Consider the following 27,253-nt stretch of genomic DNA (forward strand, 5'->3'; position numbering starts at 1 on the left):
TATGCATGTTGTTAAGTTAATATAGTTTTTTTTGTTACTTACGTTTATGTATTTCAATCAAATATTACAACGGTATGCATCGAAATTAAATAGATGAGCACTAAACTTATAATCGGTGTCATTATGTGTTTGTCATTGCATCTTTATTTTTTTTCCTTTATGTAACTCTGTAAGTATTAAGAAATCTACATAAGTCATTCATATGAAATCTGTAGATTTCAGAAATCAGTTAAAGTCTGTGATTAAAAATCGATGGTTTTAAGAAATCAGTGAAAGTCTATGAACTTTTCAAAGAGTCTATAGACTTTTCAAAAAGTCAATTGATTAAAATAAGTCTGTATGAATCCAAATACAATACACCCCCCTAAAACGAGATTGCTTAAGACAAATTTTAGTTACTAGGATGAAGATAGATCTGTATTTCAGATTACCATTGAAAGACAACAGGCTAATTCAATCTGCATCCATATGCCTTGATTATTTATTTTATACTCGAGATGGGTTTGTAATGTCTACCGCTGCATAATTGTTTCAGAATTAGCTCACAGGTTGAGGCTTCTTCTTATCTCCAAAGATGGTGAAACATGAGGAAAAAATCGAAACTGCATTCCTAATGTCATGGTCTCATGGACCACCCTTGATAATAGTAGAAAGGACAAAAAAATCGCCGTTGCCGGGGATCGAACCCGGGTCACCCGCGTGACAGGCGGGAATACTTACCACTATACTACAACGACTTCTTGCAAATCAAATCTTAATTTTAATTAAAGTTAACAAACAATATAAGGTTTCCCTCTTCAAACGAAACCTGGTTGGTGTGGACCTAACTGAAAATTCAAATCCATAAATGATAGGTCAGTATTGGTCCTTTACAGACGCGTTGAATAATCAACTAAGTCTTCGTCTTTGATTGCTAAATCAAACCCAAGTTGGTTGCTGCTATCTGAACAATACCTGAACTCTGAAAGATGAAGATGAAGATGGAGTTGATGCTGTTAACGGTGGTCTCTGTTCTACTTGCAGCGGTGCATGGGCAGCAGACTTACCTTGCCAACAACCAGCTCGACTGCTACAACAACTTCAACTCCACCGACGGCTACCTCTGCAACGGCGCCGCCCCCTCCTGCAACTCCTACCTCACTTTCCGCTCCATCGACCCTTACAACAATCCCACCTCCATCGCCTACCTCCTCGGCTCCACCCCCTCCGACATCGCCTCCGCCAACAACATCTCCGACGTCGACCCCATCCCCGTCCGCACCCCCGTCCTCGTCCCCGTCAACTGCTCCTGCTCCGGCAACTACTCCCAACACAACGCCTCCTACACCCTCAAGACCGCCGCCGACACCTACTTCGGCGTCGCCAACAACACCTACCAGGGCCTCACCACGTGTCAGTCCCTCATGCACCAGAACCCTTACGGCGACCGCAACCTCACTGTCGGCCTCGTCTTGCAAGTTCCCGTCAGATGCGCCTGCCCTACCGCCGCTCAGACCGCCGCCGGCGTCAACTACCTGCTCACCTACCTCGTCGACTGGAACGACGCCCCTGAAGCTTTAGCTCAACGATTTGGAGTAGACCAATCCACCTTGCTCGCGGCAAACGACTTGTCGTCCGACGGCATTATTTTTCCCTTCACTCCGTTACTGGTTCCTCTCAAGACCAAACCCACCCCGCTTTTACTGCAGCAACTCCCAACCTCACCTCCTCCGTCTCCGTCGCCGCCTCCGCCGCCTCCCTCGTCGGATGGCGGCTCCTCCAAAAAATGGGTCTTCATCGGCGTCGGCATCGGAGCTTTCTGTCTCCTCCTCCTCCTCATCGCGCTCCTCGTCTTCCGCCGTCAGCGCCGCCAACACCCCAAACCCAACTTGCCTCCGAAAAGCTCCGGTGACTACACGCCGAGCTCGCTGCTACCCACCACCACAAACTCGGACGACACCACGAAATCGTGGTCGGCGTATTCTTCCAGCGGCCTCAAAAACGCGGTGGAGTCCTTGACCTCTTACAAATTCGACGACCTCCAGAAGGCCACCCAGTTCTTCAGCGAATCCACCAGAATCAACGGCTCCTCCGTTTTCAGGGCAAACTTCGACGGTGACGAAGCCGCCGTCAAGGTGATGATCGGCGACGTTTCGCCGGAGGTTAACATACTGAAGCGGATTAATCACTCCAACATTATCAGACTCTCTGGATTCTGTGTCCACAGAGGAAACACATATCTGGTTTACGAGTTCGCACCCTCTGGATCACTCATGGATTGCCTTGGTAAGTCTTCAGCAGCCATTAGTCCTCTGTCTTGGAAGCAGAGAGTTCAGATTGCTAATGACGTGGCCAGTGCGCTCAACTATCTTCACAATTACACAGAGCCTCCATTAATCCACAAGAACCTCAACAGCAGCAACATTCTGCTGGATGCTAACTTGCGAGCCAAGGTTGCTAATTTCGGCTTGGCAAGAGCTGTGGAGTTGGATAACCAAGACGAAGATGGAGGACAGGGATTTCAACAGACGAGGCACGTGGTGGGTACGAAAGGATACATGGCGCCGGAGTATATCGAAGGGGGAGTGATCACTCCGCAGCTGGATGTGTTTGGATTTGGGGTTGTTTTGTTGGAGCTCTTGTCTGGAAGAGCAGCCTCGGGTGGTGAAGAGCACACATTGCTGCATGAGTCTATTACTGTCGTGCTTGAAGGAGATGATGTGAGGGACAAAATCAAAGCGTTTATGGATCCTTCTCTGAAAAGCGAGTACCCTTTGGACCTGGCATTTTCGATGGCTCAGTTAGCTAAGAGCTGCGTTGCGCCTCAGTTAAACTCGAGACCCACCATGGCTCAAGCTTCTGGTACTCTATCCAAGATTCTTTCGTCGACACTAGACTGGGATCCATCTGATGCTGAGGATCTTAGATATTCAAGGTCACTGAGTTATGGCAGATAGACACTCCTACTTCACATTTTAGTGTTGCCGAGCATATATTGTAAAATTTAACTGTGTATGGTTTTGTTGGTATACTCTCTTCTGATATAAGAGAACATTTATTATTATTTCTTCTATATAGTAAGGATCAACAACAATTTCTTCAGAGATACATGTTGTGATTTTTCATCTTCTTGACATGTTAGCGCCAATAAACTCGACAGCATTAGAGAACCAAGATTGGTTTTTCTCAGAATCAGTAGTGAATGGTGCTGCTTGAAATATTTCGAGGAAATGTCTTGAGTTATGATGAGACGACGATGAACTGCTATATCAGATAAACACAACAGGCGAATTCAATATGCATCCATTTGCTTTAATATATTGTTCTGTTGTATATGTGAGCGACCATCTAAGTAGTTTAATTAAGACTAATTTCTATATTAGCTGTATGAGAGACTTGAGCATCGCATGATCCTTGTAGAAGCAGCTCAAAGGTTCAAAACTTCAGAGTTCATACTTCCTCTGATAGCATTCAAGGCCTCGAATACATGCGCTCATACTTATGAGGAAATAGAGTGATTTGAAGCTGATGAGAAAGGTAAATCTATATTGCTAAGTTCATCATACTCTCTGCTCTGTGTGTAAGCCGTTGAAATGGAGTGCTTGCTGCCTGCACTGTTTGGCCGTTGAAATGGAATGCTTGCTGCCTGCGTTATTTGGCTGTTTATATGTGCATGTGCAGAACAAGAGGTTGAAGAAAAGGGAAAATAGAGAGAAGTCTGACGCAGAAAAGGCAGCAAAGGCTCAAAAATGCACAATACATCTGATGCAGCAAAAGCAGCCAAAAATGAGGCCAAATCTTAAGCAATGATATTCTTAATTTCTTTCTACTTTTTTTTTTATTGAAAATTTCTTTCTGCTTTGTTTTATGACGTCGCAATGGGCATCTGTGCTTCCTCAAATAACCACACACTGCTTTTTCTGAAGTGCTTGATATGCATTACTAAGTTGCAATATGTGTTATTTGGATTTGTTAAGTTGTTGAGTTGCATTATTGAGTTGCAGCCTGTGTGATACTAGTTATGTTAAGTTTGATCTTCTTGCTTTCTTTTCTTTTAAGCTTGAACACAATGAAGTTGGAGATAGATATGCTTGTTGCATTAAGTCCAACTGGGATGTGCTGCATGAAGAATTGAAGATGTCTTTGTGCAGCTGTGTGAAGAATTTGTTTCAGAGATTTTTTTTTCCCTAGTCATAAGCTCAAATTTATTTTCGTGATATGGTAATGGATTTGAGATTTTGAATTGTGAAATAGGTTTCAAGCACTCAAGCTCAGTTAAGTTCCATATATGTGTGTGGAAGCAAAAATAGAATGTCATGCTAAATATATCAAAGTTTATATGGCAACCCAATGTCTTTTCGGCTATTCAAAATTCAATACGATCTCAATGGGGTTTCAAATAATGTTAAACTCACCAACTCCGTTAACTAACTCGGTTCAGATCTCCGTTAAAGCTATTCCTCTGTTAAAACTTTTTTCAAACGTCTCTTCTCTAACCCTAAACCCGAAACTCAGTCCCTGTCTCTCTCGCCTCAACAGCCGTCCATGATTTCTAACAATGATTAGCCTTCGATCAGCTACATGTACCTTGAGCAACCCTCTCATCCTCTCTCTCTCTCTCTCTCTCTCTCTCATTTCAATTTCCCTCTCTATCTGAATGGAGGTTTCCTTGCTCTATTCCGCGTCGGTCTTGCCGGCCTCGTCGTCGTGGTCCAGACCTCCCGTCGATCGCGTTGTCATCATCCTCGTCAAGATCAATGGAGATCTAGAGGCAAGGGTAGCCGTTGAAGAATGAAGCTCCGTCGGGTTGAGTATGACCCGGAGGAGAGAGCTGTGTCAGGTTTGTTGGGCATGAATAATGAAGCTTTGATAATGGGCTTGGAGGAGAAGGAGATGAAGACGGCGTTGGCTTGGAGGAGGAGGAGATAAAGACGGCGTTGAGAAGAGGAGGTATGATTTGATAAAGGATCTGATTGCTGCACTTATCTCAATCTAATCTGATTGTTATCCTACACCATTCCTATCGTTGATACCAAACACGGCCGTCTGAATCAACATCCTGATTCCGGATTCGATTTCGAGCTCTCTATCAGTCTCTTCGAGCTCTCCCTCAATTTCTTCCGAATTGAACTGAAACCCTTAGCCCTCGATTCATTCAACTATTCTCTTGTCCTCAATTTCTTTGTTTAAGGGGTTGGGTTTTGGATTTAAATTATGTTTCTGCATTTTAACATAATTCTTTTGTCAGGCATTTTAACATATTTAGACCTTCATTTCAGATTCTATTTGCATGTATTGAAAGCTTATAATTTAGGCTAAATATCTGTGTAGTTTTATGCAATTTCAATTAGAATTCGTTGGTCAAGTTTGAAGTTGAAAATATAGCTGTAAATTCTGCAAATCAGCTTTCCTGAGTTTTGGAGTCAGTCACTTTGTTTGAAAAGCTGTATATTTAGATTGGTTATTTGAAGTTGGTTTCTTCATAAAAGTTGAAGCAGACATCTTCAATATTATTCCACAATTTGAATCACTTGAAAATGTTTTTTCCAAAGTTGAGGGTCTGTAGTTGGAAATTCTGCAGATCAGCTATTTTTTTTTTAGTTTTCGACTCAGCTGCCTTTTTACTAAAATCTGTGCATTTCAGTGAGTATTTGAAGTTTGTGTCTTCATGAAAGTTGTAGTACACTATCATTTCTGAGTTTGAATCTCTTGAAAAAGATTTCTGTAGATTAAGTTATGATTTTTCGAAGTTAAGGTTCTGCATCTGGAAATTCCTGCAAATCAGTTTTTCATGTTTTGGACCAAGTAACCTTTTCACTGAAATCTGTACATTTTGGTTCGGTATTTGGGGTTATTGTCTGCACAAAAGTTTTAGTACACATCTTAATGATCATTCCAAAACTGGAATCTCTTGAAAATGATTTATGTACATTAAGTTATGAATTTTCGAAGTTGAAGGTCAGCTTAAATGGTTTCTGCATTTGTTACTATTTTACTGTTTTTTCCTTTTGATTTCAATGGTTTCCTACTTCAAACTTGTTTAAATTCATCACAAACTGAACATAGACATTTTTAAACTTTTCAGTATAACATACAAACAATATTGTATTAACTGAACTTCCCTTGCACTCTTCAATGTTGTATAAACAGTATGAAGTACTATGTAGGCCAACCAAGTACTATGTGAAAAGTACGTAAGTATTTTTCTCTCCATGAATACCACTTTAGTTTGAAAATCATTACAACAAAAGCTTCATGGACATTTATATCACAATGATATCAAACAATATTGAAATTGGATCTGGTCATATAATTACCAACTCAGCGGGAGTACTAATACGAAGGGTGGATAAATAGTTCTTAGTTGAACAAGTAACCTTCTGACACATTCATGCTCAGTTTATTTGCATTTTCTGTGGTCATATTTCATCTAAACAAATGAAATGATAAATTTATTTTGCAGAAATACTTAAGGTCAAAAATATTCCTAATCCTTTGCTTATGTACAGGGATCTCATTTGGCAATATGCGAACATAATGGAAGATGGGGATACTATTGTCTTGTTGGACATTGACAATGTCATTGTCAATGCTCAGGGAAGATATGCCATCAGCAAGATTGCCACCAACAAAAAGGATTCGAAGTTTCAGGAATACCCTGAAAGCTTGTTCCAGCTTTTCAGTATGCTTCATCTAGACGGAAACCAATATGCTATGGAGTTCCAGAATTTCCTTCTGCTGCTGAGGAGGGTGGAATAGGTAAGTAAACAAATATACACTTTTAGAAATATTACATATATACTTTGTGTTTATTTTCAGTATAGTAAAATTAAAAGAAAATAAATTATAGCATGAATTTGGCAACACATGTACTATTAACATATTATATAATCTTACTATTACTAGTGAAACATCTTTTTGGCATTGAAATGATTACATCTCTTCTCCCGGTTATGAGTTTTGAAGTGTCAGATTTTAATCACAAGTATTACTTATTGACTGAGATTCTAGTAGGTTTCAATCTATGGTGGTATGATTCTCAAAGCAATCAGTCTCAGTATTCAACTGTTCACTTTAATTTTTGAATTTCATACTGCACACAACAGGTTATTTGAAACTTTGTTGTCAACTAAAAGGCATTGAAAACTGGAAACTTGCATAGAGTGTCTTAGAGTGATGATTGTATCATCCACAGATGGTTTAAACGTTAATTACAAACTATAGTTTTTGTACATGTTAATTTCAAGGTATATAAAGCGTAATTAGACATTTTCTCTTTTTGCCAAATATGTACCTACTTGTCTATTTATATCATTTCTGAATATAAAATGGTACGAAAGAAAGAAAATAAGGGATAGCATGTATTTTACCATATAGGTATTTGTGCTATTAATTAAGAGAAGTTTGTATGCTCAAAATACTATATCAATATTTCTTATACGCATTCTATAACATTTGATACATAATGTGGCTGATATTCGGTAATGACTGATATGGTGTGATCTTGTGAGGTTTCTGATTATATTCTTGTCTTGATTTATAAAGTAGAAACAAGACTTAGACCTTCCTGTTTTCATATTTTATTCAGTTTTGAGCGTCAATACCATAGTAAAGCTGAGTAGTAGTAAGTACAGTGGAGGACTGGCCTAGACCTTTACTAGCTTGACCAAAACGTGGACTGGTGCCATAGTGTGACAGAGCCATGGATCACTGATGACAGTACTGCACAAGGAAGAGAGAGTATCAAATGGAATGTGCAAGGGCAAACTAAATTAGTTGGCTTTCTTTTCCATTATTAAAACTTTTTCCCACACAGTTAGGGGTGACATTCCTGCAAAGAGTTTAGCTTCTGAACACCTTTAGAGCATAGCTGAGAAGTTCACAACCAATGACAAAATGGAGGCTAGTATGCTGCTAGACAAACTGAATTCCTGCGTTTAGAAATATTACATATGCACTGAGTTGGGAGCATACACACTTTTAGATTAACAAACGCCTCCTGCAATTTACTATATATCTATTGAGTGATTACTGTTTATTTTCACTGTTCATCTACAGTAAAAAAACAGTTTTGGGCTCGGGCTGCATTTCGTCGCTTTGTATATCTCTCTCTCGATCTCTCTCGATCTCTCTCGACCTCTCTCGATCTCTCTCGACCTCTCTCGCCGCTTTGTATATCTTTTTCTTGATGTCTCTCTATCTCATTCAGCCACTTCCACCTTTCTTCCTCTCTCTCGATCTCAAGCTCTCCTTCCTTCTTTTTCGTCACTTCTTTCATCTCTTGGACGTACACCAGACTGAAAGAGAGAGGGAGACCAAAGACTGAAAGAGAGAGTTTGGCTAAGCATCCTGGGTTTTTGATGAATTCAGGTTTGGGTACGCTTCCTCTTCTCTGAAATTTTGTTTTTTTCTATGCGGGATTCTTCTGGGCTTATGAGTTCTTTTCGTTTTGGTTTCGTCGCATGCCAGATCAGAGAAAGACGGAGAGAGGGAGGGCAGAGGTGGTGCTTTCGGTCGAGTACCCAACAAAGCTCTGAAGGGAGATTTTATCAACACCAAGAAAGGTGCTTCTTCTGCTCTGGGTAATTGATTTTCAGATTATAGATTCTTATAGAAATTGTCAATTTCTTTGGGTTTTCTTCTTTTCTTTTAAGAATTTGGACCTGCTTACCGTATTGGAGTATGATTGGTATACCTGATTGGGTTTTGTGCTTTTAGTTCATGTTATCAATGCTAAATTATGCTTTCTGGTATGTAGGGTAATCAATATGTAGTTGAAGAACACTAACATATCTGAATCGGTGGACATCTTTAGTGTTATTGAAGAACAACTAAAGATGTACTTATTTCCATAGATAAATAAGCTCATGGTGAAATTGTTATAATTAGTAATAAGATACTAAAGTTGCTAGGTTTGATCAATTCATTTGAGAAGAATTAGCAGTAAGTTGATGCCATGATTTTGGGAACAGTTGTACATTGAAATTCGGCAGAAAAGGGATACTTGATTAGCAAAGCAAAGTGTAAGAATATGCTACAAAGCGGAAACCCAAGCCTTTGTTTATATCTGCATTATACCTTTTTTGAGTTGCCTGAAGCATGTGTTTAGTGAAGTTGCTTCTACATATGATCTTGGTCATTTTCAGAGAAATATAACCATTGAATTTGTTACCCTATTATCCACATGTTGTCTATTCTTATCAATAACATTCCTTTACACTAGATTAGCAAAACAACAAATAGCAACGACTATCAGAAAATTATAGCTCACTGATTTTTCCACTCTGCACAAAATCAAAACCTGTACAACAAGGTAGAGCAGTTTTGACCCAAGAAAAGGCAAGCAATATAGGAAGGACTAAGACCAATGTAACATATATCGTCAGCTTATGTAATCATGACACTCGAATAGCAATGGAACTTCCATTTCTATAGAGAAGTACTAGAATCATGTTGGTTAGAGAAATGTACTGGTGTATCCATACAATACCTGCGTTCTTTTGTTTTGGCAATCAAATTATTGAAATGATAAAATGCAAATATGAAAGTTCTGAGGCCTTTCCTCATGCCCTAAGGTATTTTTTTGGTGTCGATTAATTATGTACAGGTTTTTCCTTTGGTCATCCAAAGCCTAGAGAACAGATTAAGGAGCTTGGAGATCAGGTTGAGGGCGGAATGAGGCTAGATAAGAGTTTTGGGTTCTTAAAGAATTGAAGTGAAATGTATGAGCTTTGGGAGGAGGTTGGGAGAGGAAAACTTGCATAGCTGCTTTTAAGAAGGGAGAGCTTGAGGGCCGCCATGCTGCTGTCAGATCATCCCAAGAACCAAGGTTTGCTACATTTCTTTGTTTTAGTGAAGCTAAATTTACTATTGTGGGGTTACTGGCATTTGTGATTGATAGATATGCTAAATACTATCCGTTGAATGTTTGAATTGGACATTTAGTATAAAGGCCACCCCATCTTTATGTTTATTAAGTGTAATAAATTTGTAGGAAAGTTTTATAGTTTGTACGAAAAAGTAATGAAAGTTTTATCTGCAAGGTGTTGTAGAAAGAAAGTTAGGAGAGAGTAGATGTCTAAAGGATTGATACATTTAAACTGATGGACCCTCTTTTATTATATTGTTATGACATAATAAAAAGCATCCTATATTCATGGCACTTTTTTTTAAAAATTTAGTTGCTTAGTTAGTGATTGCCAGCAATAAATTGCCCTTGCATTCACATCGACTGTATGAAGACAAGGAGTTTGAGTACAGGATTCCATTTGGTCTTTACTCCATACTCGAATCGGGTTCTTTATGCTCCATTCTTTCCTTATTGGTTGAACATAGGAAATCTCATGGTAATTGTTATGTATGTATTAGTTGTGTCTGTCAATGCATATCACCATATGACCCCATTTCAAATACTCTGTTTATCGTATGCATCGTAGTAACGACAATGGTTAATTTACAATAGCTTCAGATGTAAAATAATATAATTACAAATCACCGCAGATCTATCTATTGCTCTTTCTAGGAAACAAGAAGTGCTACTCACTCTTGGATCTTGAGGAAGATGAATACAAGACAAGGTACATAAATGGGAATCAAAATCATTTAGTAATTCTTATGTTGGCATTTAGTAATTCGCTTTCTAATACATTTTATTATGATTTGAGCTTCTCCAAGCCATTTCATTCTGTGAATGAAAATCAGTTACTCTGTTTTATTACCCTGCCTTTTAAGTTTAAATACTGCCTTTGTTTGAACATTTCAATTTTCGTTCCCTGCTGATACTACCTTGCACTATTGGTTCCTTATATTCTTTGGAAAAGTTGTTGACTACTATTGTTTGATACTTGCTGGATACACTTGAATGTATAAGTTCAATTGCTGCGCTGGGCATCGAGTCTTCTAATGACTAACCTTTGGTGTAGGTTTTGATAGAGAGCAGATAAAAAGCAGTTGAAAGCAACATTTTTAAGGATGTGGAGTCAAAACCAACAAGTATCGTGAACAATGAACCAGCTAAAGAGGCAGAGTCTGAACTGCAAGTTTCTCTGCAGAGTTTTAAAACTTATGTAATATGAACTATTTTACTACATGTTTGAGATTTGAAATCTGGCTTAAGTACTTAATAGATTTTCGTAACAATGGTGATGTACCCGCAGCAACGCGTGGGCAATCTTACTAGTATCATATTACTAATCAGAATGAATGACAAGCAGCAGATAAAGATGCTATGAAACAGAATGTAGAACAGGTGACTAACGATATGATATAATCAGAAAATAAATAAATAGTTGTTTATATTTGGGAACAAATTATTCATTTTCAGTGGTTTCTTGGTTATAATTATCATTTCCATATGCACGCAGGGACATTCTTGAAAAGCTCTACTACCACCCTGGCTTACAATCAAAAGAAGAAAATGGGTTGCTCATGTACAATTCTTATAAAAAGATTGTGCATAGATCAAAAACAGACATAAGCACACGACACAAACTTATATGGAAGCTAGGGATGATAAACACACAAAGAATAGAGCAATTCTATGCCGATGAAATAGAAGAAATGGTTGCCCAAAACATGGAACCTCGACGCACATTAGCGAGAGAGATGCAAAGATTGTTTCCAGGTAAGGCTTTAGAACACTACATTTTCATGATTGAAGAAAACATCAACTTCAATTTTCTCTCCTTCCAGCCCATGGCAACGATAGCGAGGCAGCCTCCTCCCTTTCAGCAGCAACACCCATTATCGAAGTACTTATTCCCTTTCGTTGCATAGTCTGTGCAAACATCGGCACATAATTGCTCTATTCTTTGTGTGTTTATCATCCCTAGCTTCCATATAAGTTTGTGTCGTGTGCTTCTGTCTGTTTTTGATCTATGCACTATCTTTTTATAAGAATTGTACATGAGCAACCCATTTTCTTCTTTTGATTGTAAGCCAGGGTGGTAGTAGAGCTTTTCAAGAATGTCCCTGCGTACATATGGAAATGATAATTATAACCACTGAAAATGAATAATTTGTTCCCAAATATAAACAACTATTTATTTATTTTCTGATTATATCATATTGTTAGTCACCTGTTCTACATTTTGTTTCATAGCATCTTTATCTGCTGCTTGTCATTCATTCTGATTAGTAATGTGATATTGTTGGCTGACTTGCATAGATACAGCTCCTTCCCCTGTGTCTGAAGTTGCTGATAAGGTGGCTGGTTAACATATCCAGCACCACAATCGGTTCTGGTTGGTTCTGAATCAACAAAGAAAAGGCGGTTGACATGCATCAATGAAAAGAGCTATGTAGGATAAAAGGTCTGAATAAACAACCTGTTGGATAGTAAGGGCAGCGGCATATCCTTGTTGATACATGTATTTGGGAGAGGCAGAGGTATGTGCGTAAGCTTCAAACGCTTGTCACCAACTGTTTCCATATAGGCCGGGCCCCCCCCCCCCCCCCCCCCCCCCTCCTCCTCTTGAATCTCAGCAAGTATTTGGGATGAGAGAACGTAAGCACTGGCGTAGGCAGTTGTAAGATTACATATGCACATACTCAGAAACACATATGCACATACTCAGAAACACATATGCACACAGTAGAACACTCCACATAATTTTCAGAAACACATCAAGCATCTCAACAGACCTGTAAACGGACCGGATCCTAAATATAAATTGAATGGTCCAAATCCTACAGTTGAATTACTTGAATATTCATGAAAGCAAGTTATACTGTGAAGGATGGACATGACTACATAAGTATATAATTTTAAAACATTTGCAACCATACGGTACCCATTAGATAAGTTGTATAGTTGAAGTCTAGAATACGTACTTTGCTTATAAGCTGGCCTTCTAGAAATGGAGCACTTGTTGATCAATGTCTTGGCATTCACTTTATTACCAAGTTCATCATAACAAAAGTAAGAGCAATCTCTGTAAGTAGAATTCCAACGCCAACATGTAACATGTACCGGAATGATCAGTGTCCCAGCTGAGGCAGAATCTTGAGAAATAAATCATTAACTCAGATCAGCTCTCAGAAATGTTTTTTGCCCAAACTAAATATTCAGACTCTGCTCGTCATTGAGCAACTACGTAGAGAACACCTAAGACTGTAGGAAACAAGGTTAAAATCCTGCACTTGCAGGCCTAAAAAAGATATCTCCAATCTATGTAATTTGATATGATTAGGTATATAAGCCAGCAGCAGATTTTGAATCGAGGTGATGGAGTGGATCTTTGCAGAGGAAAATCTGTTGTGCGTATAAGTAGAGACGTAATGTAGCCTTGAGTCCATGGAATGCTCCTCATTGCTTCATACTCATTTCTCTTATGGTGGCTACATACAATGACACCACTTATCAGTTATCACAGCAAAAGCCAACTCCAGCAGTCAGACGGAATTATTGCTTTCAATAAAGGAAGCATTATCTATTTTAGAGTATAAAATTTTCATCATAGTCAAATGAAAGTTTATTTCCATGAGCAGAAATTATTAAGTTTCTCTAGTGACCTATGGGTTAATTTGTGAGTGCTTTTACCTAAAGCACTAAACTAAACAAATCATTGCTATTGACCTATTGTACTTCTCACATACCATTTGTTTTCGACAGAAACGATCATAAACATGTGTTTTTATATGAGATCACACGATTTAAAAAATAAAAAAATAAATTAGGCTCAATAACTAATCTATGTCAGGATAATGTCATAACCACTTCGTCTTCATGCCAATAAAAATAGATTGAGATTTAATTTCAATCAATCGCAAAATTTGAAACCCAACCACATTGGTTATTATATCAATCATGTAATTATCGACTTGAAACCCTAAACAACATTTATGATCTACGTAATTAACAATAAACTAGCATCAACTACTAATAACATATGTAAACTAATCTACCGGTACGTAGCTAGTTGGTAACTTGGTATACAATTTCAAGTCAATGGTGTCATGGAGATATTTTAACTCAACAAGAAAACGATGTCAGTGAAGAAAGTTGCAGAGGAACAAAAAGAAATAATTTCGTTTCGTATGCGCTTGCCGTGGGCGTGGGAGAGCTAAAAGTATGAAAACTAGTTGGCTGAATCTGAATACTGATGTGACCAGAGTTGATATTTAATAAGAGACGCCTGAGAATGATGGGTCAATATTGGTCATCTCCGTCGTCCAAAAAACAAAAATTGGTCATCTCTCGTGGACCGTGGCTTGGTTGGTTAAGGTGTTTACTTGAGGTCATGGGTTCAAACCTAACGACATATGTAGGGTGTGTGAGTTATTAATAAAAAAGTTTTTTTTTAAAAAAAAAAAAAAAAAAAAAAAAAATTGGTCATCTCTATTCAGAACCATTGGGTATATGAAACAGAGAACAAGAACGGGCCAAGCCATTGTGTTCTAGAAGATGAAAATGAAGATGAAAATGAAGATGAAGATGATGCTGTTAATGGTGGTCTCTGTTGTACAAGTTGCAGTGGTGCATGGGCAGCAGAGCTACTTGGGCAACAAGCAAATGGACTGCGACAGCGACTACAACGTCACCGACGGCTACGTCTGCAACGGCGCCGCCCCTTCCTGCGCCTCCTACCTCACTTTCCGCTCCATCAACCACTACAACACCCCCGCCTCCATTTCCCGCCTCCTCGGCTCCACCCCTTCCGACATCGCCACCGCCAACAACATCTCCCAAGTCGATCCCATCCCCACCGACACCTCCCTCCTCGTCCCCGTCAACTGCTCCTGCTCCGGCCCCTACTCCCAGCACAACGTCTCCTACACCCTCAAGCCCGACGACACCTACTTCGTCATCGCCAACGACACCTACCAGGGCCTCACAACATGTCAGGCCCTCATGCATCAGAACCGCTACGACGCCTTGAACCTCACCGGCGGGCTCGTCATAGAGGTTCCGATCAGGTGTGCTTGCCCCACCACCGAACAGGTAGACGCCGGGATCAAGTACCTGCTGGCTTACCTCATGGACTTGGACGACGATCTCGACAAAATCGCCATACTTTTCGGCGTTGATGTACCCACCTTGCTCGCAGCAAACAACTTCAAGACCTCCGACGACGTCGTCTACCCCTATCAGGCTATTCTAGTTCCTCTTACTACCAAACCTTCTCCTCTTCAACTCCAGTTTCCTGTCTCTCCTCCGTCTCCGCCTTCTTCTTCTTCTCCTCCTCCTACACCTCCGTCGTCATCACCGCCGCCTCCTTCACCACCAAATAAGTCTTCCAACAAGAAATGGGTCTTCATCGGCGTCGGCATCGGAGCTGGTTGTCTTCTCCTACTCATAACTCCCTTCGCTTTCATCTTGTTAAAACGACAACACCGTCAGCAGCGCCAAACTCCAAACCCCATACCAAAGAGCTCATCTGACCACTCGCCGGACTCGCTGCTACCCAGCACCACCTCCGACGAGGTAACAACATGGTGGTCCCCATTTTCCTCCAATGGGCTTAAAAACGCAGTGGAGTCTTTGATAGCTTACAAGTTCGAAGACCTGCAGAAGTCCACTGACTTCTTCAGCGAAGCCAACAGAATTGACGGCTCTTCCGTCTTCAGAGCTACCTTTGACGGTGGCGTCGTCGCAGTTAAGGTGATGACAGGCGACTTGTCCCTCTCAGGCGACGAGATCAACATACTGAAGCGGATCAATCACTCCAGCATTATCAGTCTCTCTGGATTCTGTGTCCACAAAGGGAACACATACCTCGTCTATGAGTTTGCTGCTTCTGGCTCACTCATCAACTGTCTTGAAATGAAGGGCAACATTAGTCCTCTGTCATGGAAGCAGAGAGTTCAGATTGCTAATGATGTGGCCAATGCGCTCAACTATCTACACAACTTCACACACCCTCCATTAATCCACAAGAATCTCAACACCAGCAACATTCTCCTGGATGCAAACTTGAGAGCCAAGGTTGCCAATTTCGGTCTGGCAAGAGCTGTCAAGTTTGATAATGAAGGCCAAGATGGAGGACATGGATTTCAACAGACGAGGCATGTGGTGGGTACGAGGGGCTACATGGCTCCGGAGTACATGGAAGACGGAGTGATTACTCCGAAAATGGATGTGTTTACATTTGGGGTTGTGTTGTTGGAGCTGTTGTCTGGAAAACCAGCTTCGGGTGATGAAGAGTACATGTTGCTGTATGCGTCCATCAGTGGGGTGCTTGAAGGAGATGATGTGAGGGACAAAATTAAAGGGTTTATGGACCCTTCTTTGAGGCTCCAGTACCCTTTGGAGCTGGCGTTTTCAATGGCTCATCTCGCTAAGAGCTGCGTCGCTCTTCAGATCAACTCGCGACCCACCATGGCTCAAGCTTCCGGTACTCTATCTAAGATTCTTTCGTCGACTCTCGACTGGGATTCATCTGAAGCTGTGGATCTTGAATACTCAAGGTCACTGAATCATGGCAGATAGGCACTACCACATCACATGTACCCAGCATTGTACAATTTGTAATTTTGTAAGCTTAGATAGAGTATGGAACACCTTAATATTGTAAAATTTATGCGTGCTTTCATAGTTTCATTGGTATGGCCTTCCAAAAATATGAGCAAAGCATTCCTATTTTTCTCTAAATACTGGGATCAAGCCATTACATGTTTTTATCCCTCATAAAACCACCAAAATATAAGAAATATCAATATTTGCAAAAAGATCATCGCACATTTACTTTTTGTCATCTACAAAAACATAACACTGCATCCAAACTACTGCAGCACTGCTTGCAAAACAGTCACTTTTTAATCGGTAAAAAAAAAAAAATCAGATTACCTGTACAAATTCCCAATTTATGAGCAAACTTAGCATATTAAGTTGGGCAGCACCTAATCCTCCCAAATTGGTAAGGCTCCAATTCTGACCAGGAAAAATGAAAAATAGGTAGACTTCAAGAAAGTTGCATCACCATATAATTTGAAAAGTCCACCTCTTACACAACTACTAACACAGTACTGCATTCCACAAAATCATCAGTCAACCAAGAATACTGATAGTGATCTCACTAGGGAATTAGACCACACCCTCCCACAACTTCAAGTTACGATTTTTCCTAAGACACATAAATGATTTTTCAAATTGACCCGGAAGAAATACTCCAAACCAACTAGGACGGCCTGAAACTCATCAATTTAGACTAAATTTACAGAATGAACAGAGTTTCAGTACCCAAAGAGGCTGAAATCAAGAAGTAAGCAATTGACAAGAGTGTGGCAAAAGGTTCAAAATGCTGGGGAACCCAATCCAAAGAAAAACCAAGACTGGCAAAAGATTCAAAATGCCTTTGTGACGATATTTGTATTCACAAAAACATAGCGAATGAAACACTGCATTTACAAGATAATCATTCAAGCAGCAGGAATACTTGCAGAGATACAATATAATTCCCATTTCTAATTTGATGTACAAAGGCTGCTATTCCTGTGATGACTTGACCTAACTTTGTGACTAATACAACAGGGGTCAGTACTGAAGGCATATTCTACAAAAGTTGGAAAACCTAGGGAACAAGATGTAGGCAGGTCTCTACATGGTAAACAAGGACAATTAAATTATCTTTGATATATAAAAGCAAAGCTACACTGAAGAAGGAAGCATACTTTATATACTGCATGACGTGAAAAACATCCCTTCTTCTCAATTAGCAACTCATTCCACAAGCTTCTGCAAAGCTTTCCAATATCTCATACAAGAAGGGTTTGTATGGATTGCTCGAAGAACCCATCCCTGTGGACTCTGACAGAACTCAATACTGGAAGTGTCTGTACTAGCTTTCGACTGTTTTGCAAGTAAGTGCATCTGGAAGAACAGTTCCGCAGGCCTCATTTCTGTAAACATATTTATACTCGTTATGAAACATAAACCATATACAAGATCTCATTTAAAAATTTAAAAGAACAAAAAAAAAAAAAAAAAAAAACCAAGAATACAAGATACTCACAGATCAAATCCCCCATCTATATTAATTAAGTAAAACGGGTGTTTGACATGTATCGTACTGTGCACCATCATATTAGTTGAACTTGTATTAGTGACCTGGTACAGAATATGATCTAGGTAGGCATTACTTCTTAAGCAATAGAAGCTCTACTTGTCATGACCACAAATTTATTAAGTGTATATCCTGATGCATAGTAATTCATTTATAGTGGGTAAAAAACACAGCATCATACCTGGCGGCCAAGTTGGCCACTCAAGACGAAGGTTCTTCTCCCACTTCTCTTTTGAGCCAAGGCTTCCTTCTGCTTGAGCTAGCAATGCTGAGACAATCGGTAAGGGAATGAGAGAAGCTTCTTGAGCTTTAGTGAGACTCCTTACAGCAAGTGATAAGAATTGAGAATCATAACCCAGGCGTGAAAGCTCCATACAGGTGGCACCTAGATCAATCAATCATCTAATTAGTGCATGAAAAGGGGCTATAGAAAAGATATCAACTACCTTTGCTGTGACCAAAAACCTAATCTACATAGTAACAGCTTACAGGGATATGTACAAAACCTAACACACATGTTACACAAAAAACAACTCTACTAAATATTGGGTCACCTAATCCAATTGGAATATGTCAAGTATTTAAATAGAGCCTGGGACAAATCTGACAACCAGTTCGACCTATTAGAAGAATAAGGAAAAAAAAAAACTAACAAAGAATCCCATCTATGGATGGAACGTACCCTGACAAAGCAGGAGAGTGCTCTCAGGACCAGCTAAAGAACAAGCTTGTGAAAGAAACCCTTCTGCGGATGAGATATCATGGCTTGATATAGACATCAGACCTTGAACCAGATTGAATAGAGCCATCCACATATTTGATGAATTCTTCCACTCATTTGAGCACTCTTTGAAGCTCAACTCCAAAGTATCCAAACCAGTTTTCAATTCATAACGAGATTCAATGAACTTCAGACATAACCAACCAATATTATATTCTGTCCTGAGCTCCAAGCATCTTATATACTCTGTATTAAGGTTTACTACATCACCTGTTGAGGCATAGGCACGACATAAAAGCAAGTGTGCAAAGAAAAGATAGGCATCAGGAAGCGTAATCATAGAAGCATCTTTGGCATGGCTGATGCAGTCAATCAGATAACCATCTTGCAAACAGATCTCTGATGCGCAGAGTAGAAGCTGGAATTTCATATATCTAAAAGCAATGCCTGGCTTTTGATAAAGTTCATCAGAAAGGGCTACAATTATCAGCCGCCTGAGTATAATACAAAGATGACGAGGAAATCTCTCTTCACGTGCCTTCTGCACCAGATTGAGAACAAGCAAATACCTTACATTCTGGTTCCATGGTTCTTGGCGTAAACATCTATACATTTAGAAAAAGAATGTAATTATTTTCTGAAGGAAGAAAAATGTGTTGACTATATCAAAATTGGTACTTAAATTTAAAAGCACATTGTTTTTAATCATAAGTTACATGAACAACGATAATTCCGGATTGGATTAATGAATTAAAACACAAAGGCAGAAATAAGTAACAATTACTTCTGCAGGTTTTGTATGGTTTGAGGTTGATTCAGGCACTGGTATGAGCATGTTGGGTAAGAGAACTTAGGATTGCTATTGCCTACAGCATAGCAAGCGACTGCTCCAGCACCAAGTATTTCATATGACATTTTAAAACCGCCATTAATTGGATCAGTGCCTATGCTGCAACACCTAGTTGCCATGTGGGTATTATTCCATTCTTCACTTGACAGCAATAGATAACCAAGAAGATTCCTGTTCCAAGAAATTGGTTAAGATAACGTTTGAAGATTTAAAAAAAACTACTAGCCGAAAAGCATAATGAAGCTCAAGCTAACAACAAAATGATTGTTCAGTTAATTCCTTTTCAGCTGTTGATTTGGCAGTGTCAGCAGTTATCATTAATCAGAATTCAGCGGGTAAGAGATACCTTAACAAACTACTGTTAGGGTACATGTGAAGAGACTTCCTAACGTGATCAATTCCTTTTTGATATCCAAGATGGTATTCTGTTCCATGCTTCACCTGCATACATTGACCCAAAGCATTTAACTTACACACCCATAAATGTATTGACAAGCTCCCAACCAAACACGACATTTTAGAGTCAGAGATATATACTTACTAGTGTACCAAGAGCTAATAAAAAGAACATTTCCGTTATCTCTTCAGGCGTTTTCAGATTGTTACGGATGCTTAAACCAACGGGCTTAAGTCGATTTCTTTGATCCAGAGCATGAATAGCAGATACCATCAAACTGAACTTAGTGCTCTGAAACCGTTGCTTTGGCATCTGGAGAATGTTATTGATAGTTGAATCCAGTCCAGATATATTATATAGGAATCTAGAGAAGAGAATAAGAGCAGCAGCTGCAGATGCTTGCTCAATTGTAGAGATGCTCTCAGCAAGATTTCTTGCCACACTAAAAGCTTGATCAGTCTGACCAAGTTGCCATAAGGAGAAAGCATATATTTGGGAGGTTTCCGCATCAAGTAACCCTTACACAGGAATAAAACCAGATAAATATCAGCAAAGTAAAAAACATCACAAATGCCAATATATACAATCAGAAATGTTCACCTGGTCATCAACTGACCAAGAAAACAATGCTTAACCACCCTTGGATGTAAATCTAAGGGTAGAGAGAATTATCATTAAGTTCAGTTGTTATATTCTCCACCTTGGATGTAAATCTAAGAGTGATAAAACATAATTAATTTGGTTAATTGCTGACCAGGTGAACAATACTCCTTATAAGATAGGACACACTTAAAATGAATGTTACATGTTTTTCTTTCAATAGAACACTACACTGAAGCTCAACTTGGCAGCAACAATACCTAATAGGCCATATAATTATTTTATTCTGTGCTAACCCTTTACTAACATCAGAATCCACAGACATCATTAAAATAAAAAATAAAAATAAAACCCATTTTCACTGATATCAAAGATACTTGTTTTGTTTAGTGTAACATTTGCACAAGGACCATCAAAAACATTTGACCAAATGCTACAGACGTAAGAACCTAATACTTACTTATTTGTTTACTGTGACATGCCCCTTTTCCAATAGGAAGCACTCGAGAACAATTCGAAAATCAAATCTATCAAATTAAACACTGCTTTAAGGGAAGTTGTTTTCATAAGATTTCTGATGAGAAAATACACACACACACACACACACACATTAAAATAATTAAAAATACAATAAAATAAAAAAAATCTCAACATGACCTGAAGTGTAAAGTACTGTAAATAAGACATAGAACCATTTATGTAAATACGAGACAATTTGCTTAACTGAGCATATTCTATATCATGTGGCAGCTAATAATCAATTTCATTGAAAGAAAGGGACAATGATCAAACACACATGGTAAACATCCTTATCTTAATAAAATGTTGATGTGTGAATAAGAAAGCATTCAGCCACTGAGAATTGAGATATAATAGAAAGCATTCACCCACTGAGAACTGAGATATAATCTTCAGCCACTGAAAACAGAGATACAAACCTTGTTTCTTCAAAAGTTCGCATTCCCGCAAAGCATCAAGAGCATTCCCTGCCTGCATCATGGTGGAGCACTTTTCAGAGAGGGTTTAACAATGTCAGAAGTAACGCCTCCATTAAGAACCTTGCATATATATGCAGGCCCACTGTGAGGACTCACTCAAATGTAAACTTTGCTGACTTTGCCATTTCCAACTATTAGGCAACTTAATTCAACTATAAGAACCATTCATTTTTCTAAATTCATAAGCAAGAATCGTCCACAAAACTGGGACGAGTCCATAGTCATCTAAAGCGTGCATTCAATGCAGTCTGCCAGATACAATTGGAATGAGAATGATGGTGATCAAATTCAAATGGTTTCTGATTGGTAGGTGTTTTTGTAGGATAAATGCATCCATAGGGAACTAGAGGATGAACAGTTCCAATTATAACAGTACTGAAAGAATATCATACATGTTACCTTACAAAGTGCCCGGGCCAAATTGACTGTTATATCTTTCATGTGAGATTTTGTATCACTGCCTGATGAATTGATGATTGCACAGCGTGCTAGCCTATAAGAGACAGCAGCAGACTGATAATTGGACTGTGCCTCAGAGACTAGCCCATTTAAATTATGGCATTCAGGATAGTCAGGTGCACGTTGGATGGCCTGCTTGATGGCTCCAAACACCTGTGGCAATGAGAAGCAGCAGTGCCATTTAAACAATGAGCTTAAAATCAATGTTGCATTTCTGTTCCCGGCCATCCTAACTGAAAAAGAGAACAAAACATGTGCTAAAATGTAGGTATGAACATACCTGTGAAGATGAAAGATGCCCGGAAGCAAGAGCAAGCTTCGCAAGACCAATTTGGAATTCAGCAAGCTGCACAAAAATCAACACAAAAAAAAATGTCGGAGTAAGAAACAAAATCCAAGTCCATAAGAATATAACACCAGAGGCTCAAATTTAAAAAAAATAAATAAATAAATAAAAAATTAAAAAAAATAGAAAAAATAATAATTGAAGAAAACAAATGGAAACCAAAAAAGCAAAAGTTCCATAATTAGAAAGAAGAGGGAACACAGAATAAGAACTACAAAAAGAAATAACACTTAATATTCCTTTTCTTAAACCAAATAATAACATAATAAGAAGCAAAAAGAAGAAAAAAGAAAATTACAGGCAATATTTGCACAGCTCGCAAGCAGCTCTCATAAGCTTCATCTGCTGAGGACTCCCTAAAAAGGACAAAGACATTTCTTAATTAATCAGATACATTACACCAAATACGAAGTTACGAAAATTCTATCAGATGAAACAAAAAAAAATCCAAAGAAACTTAGGAATTTAACCTAGAATGAGAATCAGCCGACATTCCAGCCCATGGCAAAGCAAGAGAAGGATCTATACTTCTGGCACAGTCAAATGCTTGTCTCGCAAATTGCTTCTCACCTTGTTTTCTGTATAACTGTAGAAACAACTAAAACTCAGACACCAAGAGGAAATTCTGCAAGCCATAGTTTTCAAACAAACATTATTGAGACCTTTGAGATGTTTAAAATTATACAATGAATCAATCCCGTGGCATGAAAATGCTGTTCATAATTTATAGGCAAATAATCAAGTAATTAAGGGCATATTTTCAAAGTTGAAAATATGAGACTTTGAAAATAAAAATGAGACTTTGATATTGTAATTTTCAAAGTTGAAAATGTATTCGATAGTTTAGTGTGAAAAATATTTCTCCATATTTTCTAAAGGAGAATGAAAGAGTGAAAAACATCAAATTGTTGTTTTCAGTGTTGAAAACATTTTCAATTTTTATTTTCCACATTATGAGAAATATCTCAACGAATACATTTTCATCTCATTTTCATTTTCAAAAATGAAAATATAGACATGAGATCGTTACCGAACGCCACCTAAGTTTTTTGCCAATATTAAATAGTTCAAGCATAGCCAAATCCCATTTAGTGAAGTCTCAATCAGTTTATATTCGTATCATAACTGGATAAATGTAACAAGTGTACAAAAATCCAAAGAAGTGGCCAATATTAAATAGTTCAAGCATAGCCAAATCCCATTTAGTGAAGTCTCAATCAGTTTATATTCGTATCATAACTGGATAAATGTGACAAGAGTACAAAAATCCAAAGAAGTCAAATGTTACAACAGATTTTTGGTAATTTTCATCTTTTTTCCTGATTATATTGAGAAAGAAAAGTTATAGGTAACACTGGATAGTACCTTTCCTAAGATTGCCCACGCAACAGCTAGTGACACATTCAATTGCAGTCCCCTGATTAAAGCATGTTGCTTCAGTGCATTGTCATTACACAAACATCCTAATCCCACCCAAAACTCAGAATTGTCACCCTCAAGTAACAACGCCCCTAAAGCCATCTTCTCTGATGGCTGCCTGTCATGAACGAAATTGGTATGTTAAGGTAGCAGTACACAGCTAAACAAGATGATTAAAGCAGACCATAGCTAAATAAGATGATTAAAACCGACCCTTGTACCATACCAAGAACTTGAGTCATGTCCAGAACTGTTATCTAAAGAGTTTATGTAATTTGAAGTTACTGCAATGTCGGAGTATGCATTAGCTTGCCATGGGGCTAAGTGCAAAGCTCGCTGATAAGAGCACCGGGCAGTTTTTGCAGCCACGTAGCAGGTGTGCTTCCAGGAGAGGATAGAATTATTGAAAGCTTCAACATCAAATTCCAAACCATGGTCCTCCTCCATCCAGGGATAACATTTTGCATAAGTAAGCTAGAAAAATATCTTTATCAGAATGAGTTCATGTCAAGTTATTGTTTGTTAAACAGCAAGGTCAACAAAAGCAGAATGAATTTAAAACAACAAGCCTTATGTGAAGGAGAAAGTTAAGTTGAATTATTTGTAGCACGAAACATTGCACAATAAGTAAATCATATACAAGTACTTTTGAGGAACATAAATGAAATGGTGAGACTGATTCAGATCATACCACTATATCACCATGCAGCTTCCAAATAGATGACATGTTTCCAGCTAAATGAGTACTCTTCCAGGCAACTTTAGATGCCTCCTGAAATCAAAGGACATTTCATCTTTAAAGTTTCATCAACAAAATTTGAAATTCTATTCAAAGTTCAATACAATTTACCTCTAAGACTGTAGCTCCCCATCTAAAGGCTCCCAGATTAATACATTCCTTAGCCAAACCAAGCAGCCCCGAAGAAAGCCCATAGTGTGCGGAAACACTTTTGGGAGAGAATTCCAAAGCTTGCTGAAATGCCTCAACTCCCTTCGCATAAAAGCCACCAAGAATGAGATATTCTATAATCATGGAACAGAAAATGTTGAACATTATGTGAAACTCCAGTATAATTATGCTTTAAATCTGCTCATCAATTGACATGAGTAAACTTGCAAGTCCAACTAATTGTCTCAACAGCTCAACCAGAAAATTAATGTCAATTTATTTCAAAGATTGTGAGAAGTTTATTGAACACGGTGGATAAATGTTTATTTGTATATCAAATGGGTAATGTACATGCAAGATGAATCCTTCAGCGTTGCCATTGAAAAAATAAGAAATAAATCAGTAATGATTCGTCAAATTAATCTCCAGATAGAATCCAAGATACAAGTCATCAAATGAAAAAAAGACATTATGATATGCAAGAAAAAAGCAACAACTAATTACAACGGACATTATGGAAGCTTACTTTTTTAAAGGAACCAAGCATCAAATAGATGTTCCCGCTTTCAATCAAAGCAAAGATTCTTGTACCCTCCAATTCGATAGCTCTTCCATAGGACTGTTGCAATGGGTAACAAAATCATAAAATTCATTAATTAAATTTAAGAAGACAGAAATATCACTACAGAAATATTAATTAAATTTAAGAAGACAGAATATCGTATACTGCTTTCCCCCAAGAGAAAATGAAAGTTCTTTACATACTGGTCCAACATAACGTAGCAACAATAGGATATGTTCCAACATAACTTACTTAACTCCCAAGAACAAAACAATACTCAGATACACATAAGTAACACGCAAAGAAAAATGAAAGGCCAAGGAAAAAGCACCTTGAGAGCAGCAGTGAACCTACCAAGTCGCCGGTAGGCAAGGCCAAGAGCCTAAAACAATACAAATACGAATAAGATAATCGACAAATAAAACAGAACAGTGATACACAATGCCATATACCTCCCACAAAATCGGAAAGGTAGGATATCCACGAATGGCATGCTGAAGACTGTGCACAGCTTCCGAGCATTTATTCTGATGGAGCTGCAAGTACCCCAGCCTCTGAAAAGCCCAAAAAGCCCGGGGTGAGTTCTGTGATGCCTCACTGCACACTGCCACCTCCAATGTCTCTTTCCCCTGCTGGTCCAGAAAATCACACAAAGCTTCCCCGGCAACAGAGTCATCCGGATTGATCGACACGGCTTTCTGCAAGCACTTTAGAGCTCTCTGGGCATGGGACTGCGATTGTAGAGCTGCGTAATAAAGCCCTAAGTATCTAAACGCCCCTCCCTTCTCAATCTCAGGGTTTAGCTTCGCCGCAACCACGAATTGCTCGGCGGATTTCTCCTTGTCATCTTCTTCCCAAAGCAACGCTCCCTAATTGGGGAATCAATCACTAATCAAGACGCGGATTTCGTAATCAAATGAGTTTGGGATTTGAGTTAGGAGTGCTCACGAGTTCGAAGCGGAGGGAGGGATCGTCTGGATGGGTCTGTATCGACTCATGTAGGCGTCCGAGCTCGGATTCGTAATTCTGGAAAAGAGAAATTGAAACCCTAAGAAATCAGTGAAATTGAAATTGGCGGAGAGGAGAGTGAAGAGAGAGACCTCCGAGTGTGGCATTGCGTTTAGTCGCAGCGAAGAGTGTTCGTTAGGTTTTGTTTGAGTTGTTGCCCGCCAGTTTATCAAAGAATATCAAAAAGACGATGGACTGAGGAGAAGTGAGAAATATATAGGTGAGCGCATTTTTTTTTTTTTAACAAGAGTGAAATTCTATTCAAAGTTTTACGAGGTTAATCAGGTTAATGGGCAAATATGTTTGGCATAATTGTCAATTTGTTAATCTAGCTTTTATTTCTATTAATTTGCAACCCTACCTTTTTAAAATTAGCTAATGTGCTACTCTATGTTTTATTTTAGTCATTTTGCTACTTTTATGTCAAATTTATAACTCTAGACTTTCTGTAATACCCCGGAAATTTAATATTAGTTTCTAATATTATTTTGGAATTATTTAAGTAAGAGTTGTATGGTTTTGTGGTTTAGTGAGTGAACTGGAAGTAGTCGAGTGTTTATTTTCTTGAAAATGCTTTATTTTGAAGGGTCAAGAGTTGACTTTTTAATCTGTTGGGTTTCTCGAGAAACTTTCTTCACGGAAGTTGTAGAGCACGACAATACGAGTTCGTAGACACGTGGCACGCGTAAATTGAACTTCGTATGAGAAAGTTATGGTCAGCGGAAGTTCGTGGCTTTACGAAAATTTTGGGTTAAATATCAAAAGTTTAGGGTTTCCTTTCATTTCCGGAAACCATCCCTTCTCCCTTTTTTCTCTCTCTCTCGCGACACCTTCACTGTCCGAGTTTCCCAACCGACCCGACCCGGATTTTCCAGCCACCTCCGACCGATCTAGACGCCGGCACCGGTCAGGTCTTCTTCCTCTCCTTGGCGTGGTCCTCCCTGTGTAGGTGGGTGAGGACGACTGGACCTGAAATTGAGAGAATCGAACGCCACAAAGAGGGTGACGGACCCGACTTTGACC

General features: G+C 38.9%; 3 protein-coding genes and 3 non-coding genes across 7 annotated transcripts; 4 read left to right on the forward strand and 2 right to left on the reverse strand.

Moving 5' to 3' along the window:
* Positions 1 to 665: 665 nt before the first annotated feature.
* On the reverse strand, positions 666 to 737 carry TRNAD-GUC. Its single transcript has one exon. It is a non-coding gene; the product is annotated as a tRNA-Asp (tRNA).
* A 194-nt stretch (positions 738 to 931) lies between these two features.
* On the forward strand, positions 932 to 3,084 carry LOC101305559 (protein LYK5-like). Of its 2 annotated transcripts, XM_004300026.1 has the most exons (2): positions 932 to 2,265; positions 2,365 to 3,084. In XM_004300026.1, exons 1-2 carry the CDS (start codon positions 969 to 971, stop codon positions 2,934 to 2,936), a joined length of 1,869 nt encoding a protein of 622 aa, XP_004300074.1. In that variant the 5' UTR covers positions 932 to 968; the 3' UTR covers positions 2,937 to 3,084. The 2 variants fall into 2 exon arrangements, with proteins under 2 accessions (XP_004300074.1, XP_004300073.1); XM_004300025.1 differs by having other exon boundaries at positions 932 to 3,084.
* A 4,581-nt stretch (positions 3,085 to 7,665) lies between these two features.
* LOC101306339 lies at positions 7,666 to 9,635 on the forward strand. Its single transcript, XR_184718.1, has 3 exons — positions 7,666 to 8,355; positions 8,449 to 8,543; positions 9,587 to 9,635. It is a non-coding gene; the product is annotated as an uncharacterized LOC101306339 (transcript).
* Positions 9,636 to 9,878: 243 nt separating this feature from the next.
* Positions 9,879 to 10,919, forward strand: LOC101306529. The gene is made up of 2 exons (XR_184719.1): positions 9,879 to 10,556; positions 10,902 to 10,919. It is a non-coding gene; the product is annotated as an uncharacterized LOC101306529 (transcript).
* Positions 10,920 to 14,401: 3,482 nt separating this feature from the next.
* LOC101296013 (protein LYK5-like) lies at positions 14,402 to 16,408 on the forward strand. Its single transcript, XM_004301550.1, has one exon. It carries the CDS (start codon positions 14,402 to 14,404, stop codon positions 16,406 to 16,408), a length of 2,007 nt encoding a protein of 668 aa, XP_004301598.1.
* Positions 16,409 to 17,435: 1,027 nt separating this feature from the next.
* LOC101296298 lies at positions 17,436 to 26,337 on the reverse strand. Its single transcript, XM_004301551.1, has 21 exons — positions 26,323 to 26,337; positions 26,171 to 26,248; positions 25,675 to 26,091; positions 25,554 to 25,604; positions 25,187 to 25,279; positions 24,622 to 24,762; positions 24,463 to 24,543; positions 23,998 to 24,245; positions 23,718 to 23,889; positions 22,823 to 22,938; positions 22,651 to 22,708; positions 22,287 to 22,352; positions 21,947 to 22,159; positions 21,488 to 21,539; positions 20,349 to 20,467; positions 20,094 to 20,261; positions 19,899 to 19,993; positions 19,487 to 19,723; positions 18,664 to 19,307; positions 18,163 to 18,366; positions 17,436 to 17,817 (listed from the first exon to the last, which is right to left on the reverse strand). The coding sequence occupies exons 1-21, from the start codon at positions 26,335 to 26,337 to the stop codon at positions 17,639 to 17,641; spliced, it is 3,447 nt and encodes a 1,148-aa protein (XP_004301599.1). The 3' UTR covers positions 17,436 to 17,638.
* Positions 26,338 to 27,253: the final 916 nt, after the last annotated feature.

Source organism: Fragaria vesca, linkage group LG5 (assembly GCF_000184155.1).
Source record: "Fragaria vesca subsp. vesca linkage group LG5, FraVesHawaii_1.0, whole genome shotgun sequence".
Lineage (NCBI taxonomy): Eukaryota > Viridiplantae > Streptophyta > Magnoliopsida > Rosales > Rosaceae > Fragaria > Fragaria vesca.

Bases quoted from the DNA above. Each gene is read 5' to 3' on its own strand.
- LOC101296013 (XM_004301550.1), top strand. From the start codon at position 14,402: ATGAAGATGAAGATGATGCTGTTAATGGTGGTCTCTGTTGTACAAGTT.
- LOC101305559 (XM_004300025.1), top strand. From the start codon at position 969: ATGAAGATGAAGATGGAGTTGATGCTGTTAACGGTGGTCTCTGTTCTA.
- LOC101296298 (XM_004301551.1), bottom strand. The intron at 22,939-23,717 runs GTACTATCCAGT...TTGTTTCTACAG, and splicing joins CGTGGGCAATCTTAGGAAAG to TTATACAGAAAACAAGGTGA. The intron at 19,724-19,898 runs GTATCTCTTACC...TTCTTGGAACAG, and splicing joins CCTAACAGTAGTTTGTTAAG to GAATCTTCTTGGTTATCTAT.